The sequence below is a fragment of the Scyliorhinus canicula genome, chromosome 14 (genome assembly GCF_902713615.1).
Source record: "Scyliorhinus canicula chromosome 14, sScyCan1.1, whole genome shotgun sequence".
Taxonomy (NCBI): domain Eukaryota; kingdom Metazoa; phylum Chordata; class Chondrichthyes; order Carcharhiniformes; family Scyliorhinidae; genus Scyliorhinus; species Scyliorhinus canicula.
Window position 1 is genome coordinate 62,103,270 of NC_052159.1, and position 17,791 is coordinate 62,121,060.

The 17,791-nt window shown below is 44.3% G+C and overlaps 1 protein-coding gene across 2 annotated transcripts in view; it reads right to left on the reverse strand.

Annotated features, from left to right (window-relative positions):
* aasdhppt (aminoadipate-semialdehyde dehydrogenase-phosphopantetheinyl transferase) overlaps nucleotides 1–17,791 on the reverse strand; it is an 81,672-nt gene that overhangs the window by 58,184 nt on the left and 5,697 nt on the right. For both annotated transcript variants that reach the window (XM_038817657.1, XM_038817658.1), the window contains exon 2: nucleotides 15,330–15,555. In XM_038817657.1, the coding sequence (XP_038673585.1) occupies nucleotides 15,330–15,555 (226 nt within the window). The remainder of the gene's footprint in view (nucleotides 1–15,329; nucleotides 15,556–17,791) is intronic.

Here is a 17,791-nt window from a genome sequence, read left to right on the forward strand (position 1 = left end):
GTTAAACACCAGGAGTGCAAATCAGGAATGTTTACCCCCTCAGCCGATCATTTTCTTCTCATTAATTTAAATAATCAAAAAACCTATGCTTAAATACTTGCAGGTAAGTTGCAATGGGGATCAATGACAGTATAACTTGATTTGATTTATTATTGTCACATGTATTAGTATACAGTGAAAAATATTGTTTCTTGCATGCTGTACAAACAACGCATACCGTACATAGGGAAGGAAGGAGAGAATGCAGAATATAATGTTACAGTTGTAGCTAGGGTGTAGAGAAAAAAATCAACTTAATAGGAGGTAGGTCAATTCAAAAGACTGAACTACAGAGTTCCAAAATCGGTTGGTATGTGAACTCAAACTTTTGTATCTTTTTCCTGACGGAAGGAGGTGGAAGAGAGTATGTCCAGGATGCGTGGGGTCCTTAATTATGCTGGTTGCCTTTGAGGCAGCGGGAATTATAGATAGTCAATGGATGGGAGGCTGGTTTGCATGATGGACTGGGCTACATTCATGACCTTTAGTAGTTTCCTGCGGTCTTCGGCAGAGCAGGAACCATGCCAACCTGTGATACAATGGTGCATCTGAGTTGGAGAGTGTCGTAGCTGACATGCCAAATTTCCTTAGTCTTCTGAGAAAGTAGAGTCGTTGGCGGGCTTTCTTAACTAGATTGACAGCATGGAGAGACCAGGGCAGGTTGTTGGCAATCTGGACACCTAAAAACTTGAAGCTCTCGACCCTATCTACTTCGTTCCTATTGATGTAGACAGGGGCATGTTCTCCTCTATGCTTCCTGAAGTCAATGACAATCTCCTTTATTTTGTTGACATGGAGGGAGAGATTATTGTTGTCGCACCAGTTCACCAGATTCTCTATCTCATTCCTATACTCTGTCTCGTCATTGTTTGAAATCCGACCCACTACGGTGGTGTCATCAGCAAATATGAGAATTGAGTTGGAGGGGAATTTAGCCACAGTCATAGGTGTATAGTAGGGGGCTGAGGACACAGCCTTATATAGATATAGAACAGTACTTGTGGGGCACCGGTGTTGAGGATGATCATGGAGGAAGTGTTGTTGCCTATCCTTACTGATCGTGACCTGTGGGTTAGAAAGTTCAGGATCCAGTCACAAGAGGGAGGAGCCGAGGCTCAGGCAACGGAGTTTGGAGATGAGTTGCGTCAGAATAATAGCGCTGAAGGCTGAGCTGTAGTCAATAAATAAGAGTCTGACATAGGTGTCTTTGTTATCTAGGTGTTCCAGGGTAGAGTGCAGGGCCAGGGAGATGGCATCTGCTGTGGACCTGTTGCAGCGGTAGGCGAACTGTAGTGGATTAAGGCAATCCGGAGGCTGGAGTAGATCCGTGCCATGACTAACCTTTCGAAGCGCTTCATAATGATGGATGTCAGAGCCACTGGACGATACTCATTAAGACACGCTGCTTGGCTTTTCTTTGGTACAGGGATGATGGTCGCCTTCTTGAAGCAGATAGGGACCTCAGATTATTGTAAAGAGAGGTTGAAGATGTCTGCGAATACTCCCGCCAGTTGATGCGCGCAAGACCAGAGTGCTCGTCCGGGTACCCCATCCAGGCCAGTGGCTTTCCGTGGGTTAACCTTCCAAGGCTACTCTTGGCATCTGCAATGGTGACCTTGGATACAAGTTCATCTGAGGCTTCCAGGGTGGAGAGCTTGCTCTTGATGACCTCTTGCTCAAAGCGGGCATAGAATGCGTTGAGCTCATCAGGGAGGGGTGGGTTGGAGCCGGTGATTTTACATGCCATTCGAGTTCCCTCCCTAATAATGTCCTGAGACATTGTCTCCTCTCATCCAACCGCCCTCGCCCGCCCAAACACAAATGGTGTCAATACTCCCAGTTCTTCCTAACTTCCAAATTCTGCTGGGCCCTGGGGTCACCCCTCTCAGACATCTTCCTTCTCATGATCCACTCCTGATGCTCACTAATCTCATATTGCTACTGAATTCAGAAACCAGGCCTACTTGCCCCCAGACCTTGAGAATTTTCTCTGAAATGCCCTTGTCGCAGGATCACTCTCCTGGGATTTGAAAAGCTACCCTACTATTCCTAAAGGCTCAGCCCCCCCACTGTACACGGGAACTCTGGTAGATAACTCCCAGGCCTTGAGCACATACCAATACTGCTAGAACCTTAGGCACCTCCAATCTTGGTAGATGAGTGCATTGTACCCCTGTTCCTGTAAAACTGATTAATCTAAATTGCTGACAGACAATATATTTATGTAAAGTCTTTAAACGTAGAAAAACATCCCAAGATATTTCAGAGACAATCAGAAATAAATAGACCCCAGCCAAAAAATTAAACTAAGATGCGTGACCAAAGGCTTGGCCATTTAAGGAGTATCTTTAAAAAGGAGGGGGAGATGCAAGAAATGAGCTGTTGTGGCTCATATGGAGGCAATTCTATGGTAGGAAGCCCAGGACGCTGAAGGTAAATCTTTCAATGGTAGATGAATAGAGGAGTGGAACCAAAGGTCAAAGGAACGGAGAGTGCAGATGTCAGGTCATTGAGGTGGAGAAGGTTATGGAGATAGGGAGGGTCGAGGGTCGAGGCCAAGAAGGTTTAAACAAAAGCAATAATTTTAAATTGTGGAACTGGAGCCTCTGTAGGCAACAAGGGTGGCGACGAGGCAATGATCGCAAGTGGGACCCGATGTGGGAATTTCAGATGTGCTACAGTTGGATGGCAATGCGCAGGAAGTCAGATCTGGTCAGGGCAATCACCCAATCCTACTGATCATCTTATTTTGAAATAACGTGGTTTCCCTTACTAGTGGGCTTGCACCAAGCTTCTGAATCTGTTGCAGTCTCACAAGCTCATGAAAGCCATTCTAAATATTAGTTTCGACTGTGAAATGAGTCAGCATAAGACTAAATCTGTTGAAAAAGGGACCGTAAGTGCATTAACACATGCTGACAGCTACCTGTGGTGATAATAATGCTGACTGTGTTAAGGCTATCTTGATGGACAGAACAGTTTCTGATACTGGCTATGCTTGGTGGCTCTATCCCCAGATTTAAATCAGTTAGTCAAATATATTTGAACCACTTCATGAAAAGCTTAAAGATAGTCATCCTCCCAGTACACAGTTACAGAAGCTATTTTGAGGGTGCTGTCTTGCTTCTCGCAACATATTTTAAACTGAGAAAAAAAGTATAACTCATTAAACACAGGCAAAAACATCCAATTTCTGTAACACTCCTTTTTATGCAACCATGTCACTGAAGTTAACTAAAAACTATGGAATGCTCTGGGGAACTAATTTTGTTTTTAATTTTTCCAATTAAGGGACAATTTAGCACGGCCAATCAACTTATCCTGCACATCTTTTGGGTTGTGGGAGTGAGATTCACGCAAACACAGGGAGAATGAGCAAATTCCACACGGACAGTGATCCAGAGCCTGGATCGAACCTGGGACCTCGGCAGCAAAGCTAACCACTGTGCCGTGCTGCTCTGAGCTAATTTTTAAGATTTCTTTTGAAAACAAGCTCTCTACATTGATTTTAAAATATTAATGTTGCTTGGACAATGAATCATGGCATGGCTTTTGACTTACTAGATGCAAGACTTTCAGTTTGCTAAGTGTTATCGCACTATAGCACTATGAATGCTAAGTATACAGCGGAAATGATTAATACTGAAGCTGACCAAAGGTGATCCAATCCAATTTCCCATGGAAAGATTGGCTTCCAACAATACTGAAATACAGGTTTTCCCGAATATTTTATGTCCATCCCACAAAAAGTAACATTCATTCGCACACCATAAAAGTAACAGACAATGACCATCCCCAACAAGAATTTAACCATTTCCCTTTATACTCAATGGTATTACTGTTGTTGAATCCACCAATATTAATATACCGGAGGTTACCATTGACCAGGAACTGAACTAGATACTGGCTGCAAGAGCAAGTCAGAGACTGCGATGTCAGAGACAAGTCACTCACCTCCTGACTTGCCAAAGTCTGTCCACCATCTACAAGTCACAAGTCAGGAGTGGAATGGAATAATGTTCACTTGCTTGGATGAGTGCAGCTCCAACAACACTTAAGCTCAGCACCACCCAGGACAAAGCAGTGCGTTTGATCGGCATCCCATCTACCAGCTTAACCATTCACTCCCTCTGTCACCGCTTAGCGGCAGCAAGATGCACCAAAGCAACTCATGACAGCTGCTTCAACAGCATCTTCCAAACTCATGTAGGCAGCACGGTAGCACAGTGGTTATCACAGTTGGTTCACAGCTCAAGGTTTGATTCCCGACTTGGGTCACTGGCTGTGCGGAGTCTGCACGTTCTCCCAGTGTCTGCGTGGCTTTCCTCTGGGTTCTCCGGTTTCCACCCACAGTCCAAAGATGCGCACGTTAGGTGGATCGGCCATTACAAATTGCCTTAGTGTCCAAAAAGGTTGAATGGGGTTATTGCGTTACGGGGATAGGGTGAAGGCGTGAGCTCAAGGGGTACTCTTTCCAAGGGCCGATGCAGACTCAATGGGTCAAATGGCCTCCTTCTGCACTGTAAATTCTATATCTATAAAATTACTTCTACCAACCCGTAAGGCCAAAGACAGATCAGTGGAAATATCATCATCATCTGCAAATTCCCCTCCAACCCACACATTATTCAGACTTGAAACTACATTGACATTCTTTCACTGGCATGGGGTCAAAATCCTGGAACTGCATTCCAAACAGTGAGAGTACCTGCACCAAATGGACTGCAGAAACTAAGAAGGCATTTCCCACCACCTTCTCAACAGTAGTTAAGGATGAGCCACAAATGCTGTTCTTGCTTGCAACACCCAGCAAGCACTTGTCTGTCTCCGGTATGTATTTCAATTAAGGACTGGACATTGTCAACTGTAGCTGCACGAGGGACGATCAGTTTCTCCACTGGTATAGATGAATAAAGCCAGCCTGAGGTTGATTAAATGTTTTTCCTTTTGCCAGACTCTTTGGTCATTTTTTTTGTCCTTTGTCGATCTACTCCAATCTTTTCGGTGGGAATTCAGCTGATGGAGTGGGCGGAGCTACAGAGTCGAGCGGCGAGTATTTAAACTACCTGCTTCGCTGCTTAAACAGGGTCTTTGGGGATAAATTTTAAGAGTGACATCACAGCAAAGCAGTGACCTGAGGGAGGGGTTCAGAATTTTGGGACATTGGAACCGGTTCTGGGCGCGGTGGGACCATTACAAATCGGATGGTTTACTCCTGGGCAGGACTCGAACCAATGTCCTAGGGGGTGCTTTTGCTAACACTGTTGGGAGGTTTTAAACTAATCTGGCAGGGGGATGGGAACCAGATGAGGAAGTTAGAGGTCAGTAAAGAGGCAGCAACTAAAGCCAGTAAGGTACTAGATAATAAACTCATTGTGACTGAGGGAAAGAGTAGACAGGGAAGAGATGATGTACGCAAAGGGACAGGTGGTCTGAGGTGCATTTGTTTTAATGCGAGAAGTGTAGCAGGTAAGGCAGATGGACGTAGGGCTTGGATTAGTACCTGGGAATATGATGTTATTGGTATTACTGAGACTTGGTTGAGGGAAGGGCAAGATTGGCAACTAAATATCCCAGGGTACAGATGCTTCAGGAGGGATAGAGAGGGAGGTAAAAGGGGTGGAGAGGAGCTGCATTACTGGTCAGAGATGATATCACAGTTGTGATTAAGGAGGACACTATGGAGGATTCGAGCACCAAGGCAATATGGGTAGAGCTAAGAAATAGGAAGGGTGCAGTAACATTGTTGGGACTTTACTACAGGCTTCCCAAAAGCGAGCATGAAGCAGAGGTACAAATATGCAGACAGATTATAGAAAAATGTAGGAGCAATAGGGTGGACGTGATGGGAGATTTTAACTTCCCCAACATTGATTGGGACTCGTGTAATGTTGGAGGTGTAGATGGAGCAGAATTTGTAAAGAGCATCCAGGAGAGTGTTTTTAGAGCAGTATGTAAATAGTCCAACTCGGGAAGGGGCCATACTGGACCTGGTATTGGGGAATGATCCCGGCCAGATGGTTGAAGTTTCAGTCAGTGATTACTTCGGGAATAGCAATCTAAATTCCGTTAGTTTTAGAATACTCATGAACAAAGACGAGAGTGGTCCTAAAGGAAGAGTGCTAAATTGGGGAAAGGCCAAGTATAACAAAATTCGGCAGGAGCTATGGACTGTGGATTGGGAGCAGCTGTTTAAGGGTAAATCCACATTTGAAATGTGGGAGTCTTCGGAGGAAAGATTGATTAGAGTGCAGGATATAAATGTCCCTGTGAAAATGAGGGATAGAAATGGCAAGATTAAGGAACCATGGATGACAGTTGGAATTGTGAGACTAGCCAAGATGAAAAAGGAAGCACAAGATCTAGGCGACTTAAAACTGAAGCAGCTTTGGAGGAATATCGGGAAAGTAGGACAAATCTCAAACGCGCAATAAAGAGGGCTAAAAGGGGTCATGAAATATCTTTGGCTAACAGGGTGAAGGAAAATCCCAAAGCCTTTTATTCGTAGACAAGGAGTAAGAGAGTAACTAGAGAAAGGATTGGCCCACACAAAGATAAAAGAGGGAATTTATGCGTGGTGTCAGAGGAAATGGGCGAGATTCTTAATGAGTACTTTGCATCGGTATTCACCAAGGAGAGGGACATGACGGATGTTGAGGTTAGGGATGGATGTTTAAATACTCTAGGTCAAGTCAGCATAAGGAAGGGGGAAGTTTTAGATATTCTAAAAGGCATTAAGGTGGACAAGTCCCCAGGTCTGGCTGGGATCTATCCCAGGTTACAGAAGGAAGTGAGGGACGAAATAGCTGGGGCCTTAAACAGATATCTTTGCAGCATCCTTGAGCACGGGTGAGGTCCCGGAGAACTGGAGAATTGCTAATGTTGTCCTTTTGTTTAAGAAGGGTAGCAGGGATAATCCAGGGAATTATAGACCTCTTGAGCTTGACGTCAGTGGTAGGCAAACTGTTGGAGAAGATACGGAGGGAAAGGAACTATTCACATTTGGAAGAAAATAGACTTATCAGTGATAGGCAGCATGGTTTTGTGCAGGGAAGGTCATGTCTTGCAAACCTAATAGAATTCTTTGAGGAAGTGGCAAAGTTAATTGATGAGGGAAGGGCTGTAGATGTCATATACATGGACTTCAGTAAGGCGTTTGATAATGTTTCCCATGGCAGGTTGATGAAAAAGTGAAGTCGCATGGGGTCCAGGGTGTACTAGCTAGATGGATAAAGAACTGGCTGGGCAACAGGAGACAGAGAGTAGCGGTGGAAGGGTGTGTCTCAAAATGGAGAAAGGTGACTAGTGGTGTTCCACAGGGATCCATGCTCGGACCACTGTTGTTTGTGATATATATATATAAATGATCTGGACGAAGGTATAGGTGGTCTGATTAGCAAGTTTGCAGATCATACTAAGATTAGTGGAGTTGCAGATAGATTGGAGAGTTGGGCAGAGAAATGGCAGATGGAATTCAATCCAGGCAAATGAGAGGTGATGCATTTTGGAAGATCCAATTCAAGAGCGGACTATACGGTCAATGGAAGAGTCCTGGGGAAATTTGATGTAGAGAAGAGATCTGAGAGTTCAGATCCATTGTACCCTGAAAGTGGCAACGCAGGTCGATAGAGTAGTCAAGGCGGCATACAGCATGCCGCCCTTCATCGGATGGGGTATTGAGTACAAGAGTCGGCAGGTCATGTTACAGTTGTATAGGACTTTGGTTAGGCCACATTTGGAATACTGCGTGCAGTTCTGGTCACCACATTACCAGAAGGATGTGGATGCTTGAGAGGGTGCAGAGGAGGTTCATCAGGACGTTGCCTGGCATGGAGGGGGCTAGCCATGAAGAAAGGTTGAGTAGATTAGGATTGCTTTTGTTGGAAAGACAGGTTGAGGGGCGACCCGATCGAGGTCTGCAAAATTATGAGGTATGGACAGGGTGGATAGCAACAAGCTTTTTCCCCCCCCAAGAGTGGGGGTGTCAATTACAAGGAGTCACGATTTTATGATGAGAGGCGGAAAGTTTAAGGGAGATGTGCGTGGAAAGTTTTTTTACGCAGAGGGTGGTGGGTGCCTGGAACGCTTTGCCAGCAGAGGTGGTAGAGGCAGGCACGATAGCATCATTTAAGATGCATCTATACAGATATATGAACAGGCGGGGAACAGAGGGAAGTAGATCCTTGGAAAATAGGCGACAGGTTTAGATAAGGATCTGGATTGGCGCAGGCTGGGAGGGCCGAAGGGCCTGTTCTTGTGCTGTAATTTTCTTTGTTCAGTCAACTTCAGGTCTTGCCTACAGACATCCTTGTAACATAAACATGAGTGATCTGTTGGTCCTGTACCGAAGCAAGCTTTCCATCGAGCAGGTCTTTGGGGATGCGGCTGTCATCCATGTGGCGCACACATCCCCGGAAAGAATAAAAACGTTGCTCTGCTTTACTCCATCCTATCTACAGTTGCATGTATCATTTACGTTAAATTTATTTTATTTTAAAATACAGATATAAGGAACTAGCAGGACCAAAGATACGGAATGAAGAACAAAAGTGCATGGTATTGAAAGGAGAAAATGTGCAAAATAGAACTGTGGGATTTCTTATTAAAAGGCTAACTATTTGTAACATATTCAGCCAGATTCTGCTGCAGCAGGGATCTGCAAGTCTGTTGTTAATCTAGGTTTATACCTGCACACTTCAGTTCAATGGTTTGCCCACAAAGCTGCTGAAAGGGCAAGTTGATGATACATGAGCTTTGAGAAAGAAACAGAAAGATAGGAAAGTAGGCAGAATTAAAGACGGCAAATTCAGTGTCAAATCAGCTACAGCAAGAGAATTAAAAAAAAAAGAAGAAATTTAGAATACCCAATTATATTTTTTTTCGAATTAAGGGCAATTTAGTGTGGCCAATCCACTTAACCTGCACATCTTTGGGTTATATTGGGGGAGGAAACCCACGCAGACATGGGGAAAATGTGGAAACTCCACACAGTTACCCGGGGCCGGGATTGAACCAGGGTCCTCAGCGCCAACCAAGCCACCCCACAGTAAGAGAAGTAAAAAGAGAGGGAAAGGAAGACCGGATTGAGAGACAGAAAGGAAAAGGAAACCAAATTATAATGTAAAATTTGCCTTTTTTTAAAAAAAATGAAGCTCAGAAAACAATTCAGAACTTGAAGGAATGAGACTTTATACTTACAATAATTAAATTTTGGTGTCAGTAAAGTTAACTGACAGTTAGTAACACTTAAAGAAACATAGAAAATAGGAGGAGGCGGTTCGGCCCTTGGGAGGCTGCTCCGCCATTCATGATCATGGCTGATCATCCAACTCAGCAACCTGTTCCTGTTTTCCTTGCCTGAACCCTTTAGCCCAAGAGCTATATCCAAACTCCTTCTTGAAAACATATAATGTTTTGGCCGCAACTACTTTCTGCAGTAGCAAATTTCACAGGCTCACCACTCTGTGGGTGAAGACATTTCTTATCTCAGTCTTAAATGGTCTACCCGGTATCCTCAAGGCTGTGGCCCCTAGTTCTGGACTCCCATCTGTAACATGCTTCCTGCATCTACTCTGTATTGTTCTGTTAGAGGTTTCTATGAGAATCACCCTCATGCTAGGGGTGGCACAGTGGTATAGTGGCAAGCGCTGCTGCCTCACAGCGCCAGGGATTTGGGTTCAATTCCAACCTTGGGTGACTGTGTGTAGAGTTTTGCATGTTCCCCCAAGAGTCTGCGTGGGTTCCTCCGGATGCTCCGGTTTCCTCCCACAGTCCAAAAATGTGCGTGTTAGGTGGATTGGCCATGAAAAAATTGCCCCGTAGTCAAAGTTTAGATGAGGTTACGGGGATTGGGTGGAGGAGTGGGAATAGGTAGGGTGCTCATTCAGAGGGTCAATGCAGACTCGATGGGCCGAATTGTCTCCTTCTGCACTGTAGGGATTCTATTATATGATTTCTTCTGAACTCCAGCAAATATAATCCTAACCAGCTCAGTTTCTCCTCATACATCAGTCCCGCCATCCCAAGAATCAGTACGGGGAACCTTCTTTGCATTCCCTCTATATTCCCTCAGATAAGACGACAAAAACTGCACAAAATACTCCTGGTGTGGTCTCACCAAGGCCCTGCATAATTGCAATAAGACATCCCAGCAAGACATTTGCCTTCACCCAACTTTTTCTCAACACATACTTATAGAAGCTTTTACAAGTTTTTACAGTCAGTTTTTATGTTCCTCACAAGCTTACTCTCATACTCTATATTTCCCTTCTTAATTAACTAACCAGAGAATACTGTGTAATTTAAACCCAAGTCCCTGGTTACTGTGTAATGAGAACGGAATCATTGGCTTCTAATTGTGCAATATCCCTTGGGGATAAGCAACTATAATATGATCGAATTGTTCATCAAGATGGGGAGTGACATAGCTGATTCTGAGACTAGGATCCTGAATCTTAGTAAACTACAATGATATGAGGTGCCAGTTGGCTATGATCGCTTGGGAAAGGTGCCTTAAACAGATGACTGTGGAAAGGCAATGGCAACCATTCAAGGAGCGCATGGAGAAACTGCAACAATTGTTTATTTCTATCTGGCACAAAGGTGAAAAGCCAAACCACTAGCTTTACAAGCAAAATTAGAGATAGTATTTGATTCAAGGAAGAGGCATACAAATTGGCCAAGATAAACAACAGGTCTGAGAATTGGGAGCAGTTTAGAATTCACAAAAAGACGACCAAAGGACTGGTATAGGTGGTATAAATAGAGTACGAGTGTAAGCTTCCAGGGAACAAACAAACTGACTGTAAAACATTCTCTCGGTACATGAAGAGAAAAAAATTGGCGAAGAAAAATGTAGGTCCCTTACGGCCAGAAACAGGGGAATTTATAATAGGGTACAAAGAAATAGCAAAGTAAACACATACTTTGATTCTGTATTCACAAAGGAGGAAACAAAGAACATAATAGAAATGCTGGGAAACTCAGGGTTCAGAGAGGGAGAAACTAAAGGAGATCAGTATTAGCAGAGAAATGGTGTTGGGGAAATTGATGGGATTGAAGGTTGATAAATGCCCAGGGCCTGATAATCTACATCCCAGAGTATTTAAGGAAGTGATCCTGGAAATAGTGGATGCATTGGTGGTCATCTTCCAAGACTCTATAGACTCTGGAACAATTCCTACAGATTGGAGTGTAGTTAATGTAACCCCATGATTTAAAAAGAGGGATAAAGAGAAAACAGGAAATTATGGGCCAGTAAGCCTGGAGGTTGTGTCTGACAAATCTGTTAGGTAACAAGCAAGTTAGACAAAGGAGAACCAGCGGATGTGATTTATTTAGATTTCCAGACGGCCTTTGACAAGGTGCTGCATAGGAGACTGTTAAATAAGTTAAAAGCCCATGGTGTTAAGGGTAAGAACCTAGCATGGATAGAGGACTAGCTGACTGGCAGAAGGCAGAGTGGGGATAAAGGGGTCTTTTTCAGGATGGCAGCCGGTGACTAGTGGTGTGCCTCAGGGGTCTGTGCTAGGACCACAACTTTTTACAATATACATAAATGATCTGGAAGAAGGAACTGAAGGCACTGTTGCTAAGTTTTCAGATGATACAAAAGATCTGTAGATGGACAGATAGTATTGAGGAAGCAGGGGGGCCTGCAGAAGGATTTGGACAAGCTAGGAGAATGGGCAATGAAGTGGCAAATGAAATACAATGTGGGAAAGTGTGAGGTTATGCATTTAGGCATAGACTATTTACTAAATGGGGAAATGCTTCGGAAGTCGGAAGCACAAAAGGGACTTGGGAGTCCTTGTTCACGATTCTCTTAAGGTTAATGTGCAGGTTCAGTCGGCAGTTAAGACAAATGCAATGTTAGCATTCATGTCAAGAGGGCATGATACAAGACCAGGTATGTACTTCTGAGACTGTACAAGGCTCTGGTCAGACCCCATTTGGAGTATTGTGAGCAGATTTGGGCCCCATATCGGAGGAAGGATGTACTGGCCTTGGAAAGGGTCCAGAGGTTCACAAGAATGATCCCTGGAATGAAGAACTTGTTGTATGAGGAATGTTTGAGGACTCTGGGTCTGTATTTGTTGGGAGTTTAGAAGGATGAGAGGGGTCTTATTGAAACACACAAGATACTACGAGGCCTGGATAGAGTGGACATGGAGAGGATGTTACCATTTGTAGGAAAAACTAGAACCAGAGGACACCATCTCAGATTAAAGGGACGATCCTTTAAAACAGAGATGAGGAGGAATTTTTTTTTCGGCCAGAGGGTGGTGAATCTCTGGAACTCTTTGCCGCAGAAGGCTGTGGAGGCCAATTCACTGAGTGTCTTCAAGGCAGAGATAGATAGGTTCTTGATGAATAAGGGGATCAGGGGTTATGGGGAGAAGGCAGGAGAATGGGGATGAGAAAAATATCAGCCATGATTGAATGGCGGAGCTGACTTGATGGGCCAAGTGGCCTAATTCTGCTCCTATGTCTTATGGTCTTATGATGCAGTCAGGACTTCAAAGCATCAGCTGACATCCTCAGCAGTAATTTTACACTGAATGACAAAAGTACAATTAGCCTCTTACATGGTAGCTAACAGTGTAGCTAAAGAGAAAATGCCCCACACTGTAGCAGAGAAGTTCAGATTTTTAGAGAGAAGCGGTGGGTGAAAAATCCCTTTTGAGTTTGAGACCCCAGAGTGAATTGTTAACTTACAGCTAACACCAAAGGAAGAAACTAAACTTCTGTGCCTCACCTGTAACAGCGCATTAAAAACACCACAACTAAATGAGGCTGTCAGCATTCTGGAGCAGCATTTCCAAGGAGTACTAAGTGGAGAGTAAAACAAGCATTTTGTTGTTATTGCTCTTCACAACGACCTACATGCGCGATGTTGGATTTTTCGTCCTCATAAAGAGGAAGACAACACAAAGGAACCAACTGAATGTGCGCATAGCCCTCTCCTCCTGTGAACATAGAACAGTACAGCACAGAACAGGCCCTTCGGCCCTCGATGTTGTGCCGAGCAATGATCACCCTACTCAAACCCATGTATCCACCCTATACCCGTAACCCAACAACCCCCCCCCCTTAACCTTACTTTATTAGGACACTACGGGCAATTTAGCATGGCCAATCCACCTAACCCGCACATCTTTGGACTGTGGGAGGAAACCGGAGCACCCGGAGGAAACCCACGCACACATGGGGAGGACGTGCAGACTCCGCACAGACAGTGACCCAGCCGGGAACCGAACCTGGGACCCTGGAGCTGTGAAGCATTTATGCTAACCACCATGCTGCCCTGATTGGAGTGAGATTGTAAGGACCAAGCTGGCTCACAGGTCACATAAAGATAAGAGAAAATGGTGGGTCACGAAGGTCGGCCTTCGTGGGTCGTGAAGGTCGGTAAAAATGGGCCCCAGCAAAAAAGGTTTGCAAAATACTGGACTAGAGCCAAGTTTCCAAAGACCATTGATACACATTACAAATGACATTCCGAAAAGAACAAAGTCAAAGATATATTTCCAAAAATATGCTTGCTCCCAAAATAAATAAACATTGTGGATAACTACATCATCTATCCAGATTCACATAAATAATATAAATCATTACAGGATTACTATAATCTACAATGAAAATGATGGCAATTATCTTTTGGCAGCCAGGAGTAAAAAAGTTTCCTTCCAGTGCTAAATGTGTTTCAACATTTCAATGTGCATATTTACTATAATTAACACATGAAGAAAATATAGCCCTCCACCCCCTGCGATATGAAGAAGAAAATTAGAACCAAGTCTTCTATATTATTTATATTTGATTTGATTTATTGTCACATGTACCAAAGTACAGCGAAAAGTATTTTTCTGCGGCCGAGGGAACGTACACAGTATGTACATAGTAGACAAAAAGAATAATCAACAGAGAACATTGACAGATGGTACATCGGGATAGGTTACAGTGCGGAACAAGGGGCCAAACAAAGCAAATACATAAGCAAGAGCAGCAGAGGGCGTCGTGAATAGTGTTCTTACAGGGAACAGTTCAGTCCGAGGGAGAGGCGTTGAACAGCCTTGTAGCTGTGAGGAAGAAACTGTTCCTATGTTTGGATGTGCGGATCTTCAGACTTCTGTATCTTCTGCCTGATGGAAGGCTCTGGTAGAAGGCAATGCCTGGGTGGGAGGGGTCTCTGATAATGCTCTGTGCCTTCCTGAGGCAGCGGGAGGTGTAGACAGAATCAATGGGAGGATGGCAAGCTAGTATGATGCAGTGAGCTGAGTTCACCACACTCTGCAGTTTCTTGCGATCTTGGATTGAGCAGTTGTCATACCAGGCTGTAATGCAGCCGGATAGGATGCTCTCTATCACACATCTGTAGAAGTTTGAGAGAGTCGATGCAGACATGCCAAATTTCTTTGGCTTCCATAGGAAGTAGAGACGTTGTTGGGCTTTCTTGACTGGACAGGCTGTTGGTGAGTGACCCCCGAGGAACCGAAAGCTATCAACCATCTCCAATTCGGAGCCATTGATGCAGACAGGAGTGTGCGTCGTGCTACGCTTCCTGAAGTCGATGGATCAGTTCCTTGGTCTTTCCGACATTTAGAGAGAGGTTGTTTTCGGTATATCATGCAACCAAGTGATTTATCTACCTCCTGTAGCCTGATTAGTCGTTGTTTGAGATACGGCCCACCAGTCATATCGTCCGCAAACTTATAGATTGAGTTGGAGTTAAATCTTGCCACGCAGTCATTTGTATAGAGTGTACAGTAGAGGACTGAGAGCACATCCTTGCGGGGCCCCGGTGTTGAGGACTATTGTGGAGGTGATGCTGTTCCTATCCTGACAGATTGCGGTCTGTTGGTGAGGAAGTCAAGGATCCAGCTGCACAGGGAGGGGTCAAGTCCAAGATTGCACAGTTTGGTTATTAGTCTTGTCGAGATAATGGTGTTGAAGGCGGAGCTGTAGTCTATGAACAGCAGTCTGACAAAGGTGTCCTTGTACCTGCAAAACACTTACAAAAATTGTACATTACATTTGATGAGACATTTTTAAAAACAAACGTGCCACCAAATGATTGATATATGGATCAGCAGTCAAACCTATCGGTTAGTGGAACTCAGATGGCCAATTGTCACTCTGCCTGAGTAGATCACAAGATTTAGAGGGACAAGAGAGCGTTCTATCTGAACAGAAGTACCATAGATGATGAAGGGGTAATGGTTATCCTCAAAACCTTTGCTGCAAATGTAATTGTCCTACATTAGAGAAGCAATTTCAAGTCCCCTTACCTGGTAAATCAGTCTTCATGACATCTATACCAACTTGCCGATTAGGTTCAGCTGCCAAAACGGTGTAATCCCCTTGGTGTGAGATGTTGAAATTAAAATTTGGGATAGTGTTAAGAACAGGATTTGCCAGAAATGGCTTTCCTTTTGTTGTCCTTTGCAGCTGAATTTCATTCCAAGGAATCTTCAGTTTTTCAGCAATTAATTTCCTGATGAGAAGACGCCCACCCTTTGAACAAAATTGAAAAGAAACTAAATTAACAATGTGATAATGTTGAGAGGTTAGAGCTCAGACAGTTCACATGTGGAGATATAGCCACAAGGTTAAATCTTGTGATTGTTAGGTTCAGGTTCTCAATTTAGCAATGAATTTTGAGGCTGAACTGACACCATGGTGAGAGTTTGCAATGGAGCTCAGCATTAAGGCGAGTCCAACGAATTAGATGTTTCTTGGTAAATTTGCTCTTGCCAAAAGTGGCAAGTTGAAGAATCATATAGTAGAGTTCCAGCCAAAATGCTGTATTTCAGCCAGATTGATAAAAAATAAGTTGCCTTTATTATGTCACTTCATGTCTCAGAGTTGTCTCAAGTGTCCTCTCGTAGTGGATTGCATTGTTTATCAGTCAAATCACAGTACAGCACAGAAGGAGGCCAATCGGACCAAGCTGTCTCTTTCAAAGAACAATTCAGTTAGTTCCTACACCTCTAACCTTCCCCATATCCCTGTATTTTTCTCCCTTCAAGTATTTATCCAATTTTCTTTTTGAAGATAAGTATTGGATTTACATCCACCACCCAATCAGGCAGCACATTCCAAATCCAAACCACCCATTGCCTGAATCACGTTTTTTTTTTGTTTTTTTTTTTTAAATCAACCCCTTAAATCGGTGTCCTTTTGCTATCAACTTTTCAGCCATTGGAAACATTTTCTCTTTATATACTGTCTAAACCTTTCAAGATTTTAAACACTTCTATCAACTCATATCAATCTTCTGTGGTCCATGGAGAACAATGCCAGTTTCTTCAGTCTACTCGCATAACTATAATCCTCAATTCTCCAAACCATTGTAGTAAACTTCTTCCCAAAACCTTCATGTGCATGGAAAGACGTGATGTCAAGGATTGGACACAATAGTCCAGTTGGGGAAAATGTAGCAGTCATTTGTACAAAGGATCCCACAAACAAGATAAATCAATTTGATTTTGATGGTATTCATTGAGGAATATCAACATTAAGAGTAAGAAGTCTTACAACACCAGGTTAAAGTCCAACAGATTTGTTTCAAACACGAGCTTTCGGAGCACTGCTCCTTCCTCAGGTGAATGGAGAGGTATGTTCCAGAAACATTTATATAGACAAAGTCAGAGATGCCAGACAATGCGAGCATTTGCGGGTAATCAAATCATTACAGATCCAGAGATAGGGGGTGATCCCAGGTTAAAGAGGTGTGAATTGTCTCCAGCCAGGACAGTCGGTAGGATTTTGCAAGTCCAGGCCAGATAGTAGGGGGGTGAATGTAATGCGACATGAATCCAAGATCCCGGTTGAGGCCGCACTCATGCGTGCGTAACTTAGCTACAAGTTTTTGCTCGGCAAATCTGCGTTGTCACGTGCCCTGAAGACTGCCTTGGAGAACGCTTACCCGGAGATCAGAGGCAGAATGCCCTTGACTGCTGAAGTGTTCCCCGACTGGAAGGGAACATTCCTGCCTGGTGATTGTCGCACGATGCCCGTTCATTCGTTGTCGCAGTGTCTGCATGGTCTCGCCAATGTACCGCGCTTCGGGACATCCTTTCCTGCAGCGTAGAGGTAGACTACATTGGTCAAGTCGCACGAGTATTTGCCATATACCTCGCATCCCCTATGGACAAGCCCTCCGTATACACAGGATCTGCTCAGATGAGGAGGAGCATAACAGACATCTACAGACACTGAAAGATGCCCTCGTATGAGCGGGATATGGCGCTCCACTCATCGATCGACAGTTCCAACGCGCCACAGCAAACAACCGCACCGACCTCCTCAGAAGACAAACACGGGACACAACTGACAGAGTACCCTTCGTCGTCCAGTACTTTCCTGGGGCGGAGAAACTACAACATCTTCTTCGCAGCCTTCAACACATCATCAATGAAGATGAACATCTTGCCAAGGTCATCCCCACTACTTGCCTTCAAACAAGCACGCAACCTCAAACAAACCATTGTTTACAGCAAATTACCCAGCCTTCAGAACAGCGACCCGACACCATACAACTCTGCCAGGGCAATCTCTGCAAGGCAGCACGGTAGTTAGCATAAATGCTTCACAGCTCCAGGGTCCCAGGTTCGGTTCCCGGCTGGGTCACTGTCTGTGCGGAGTCTGCACGACCTCCCCGTGTGTGCGTGGGTTTCCTCCGGGTTCTCCGGTTTCCTCCCATAGTCCAAAGATGTGCGGGTTAGGTGGATTGGCCATGCTAAATTGC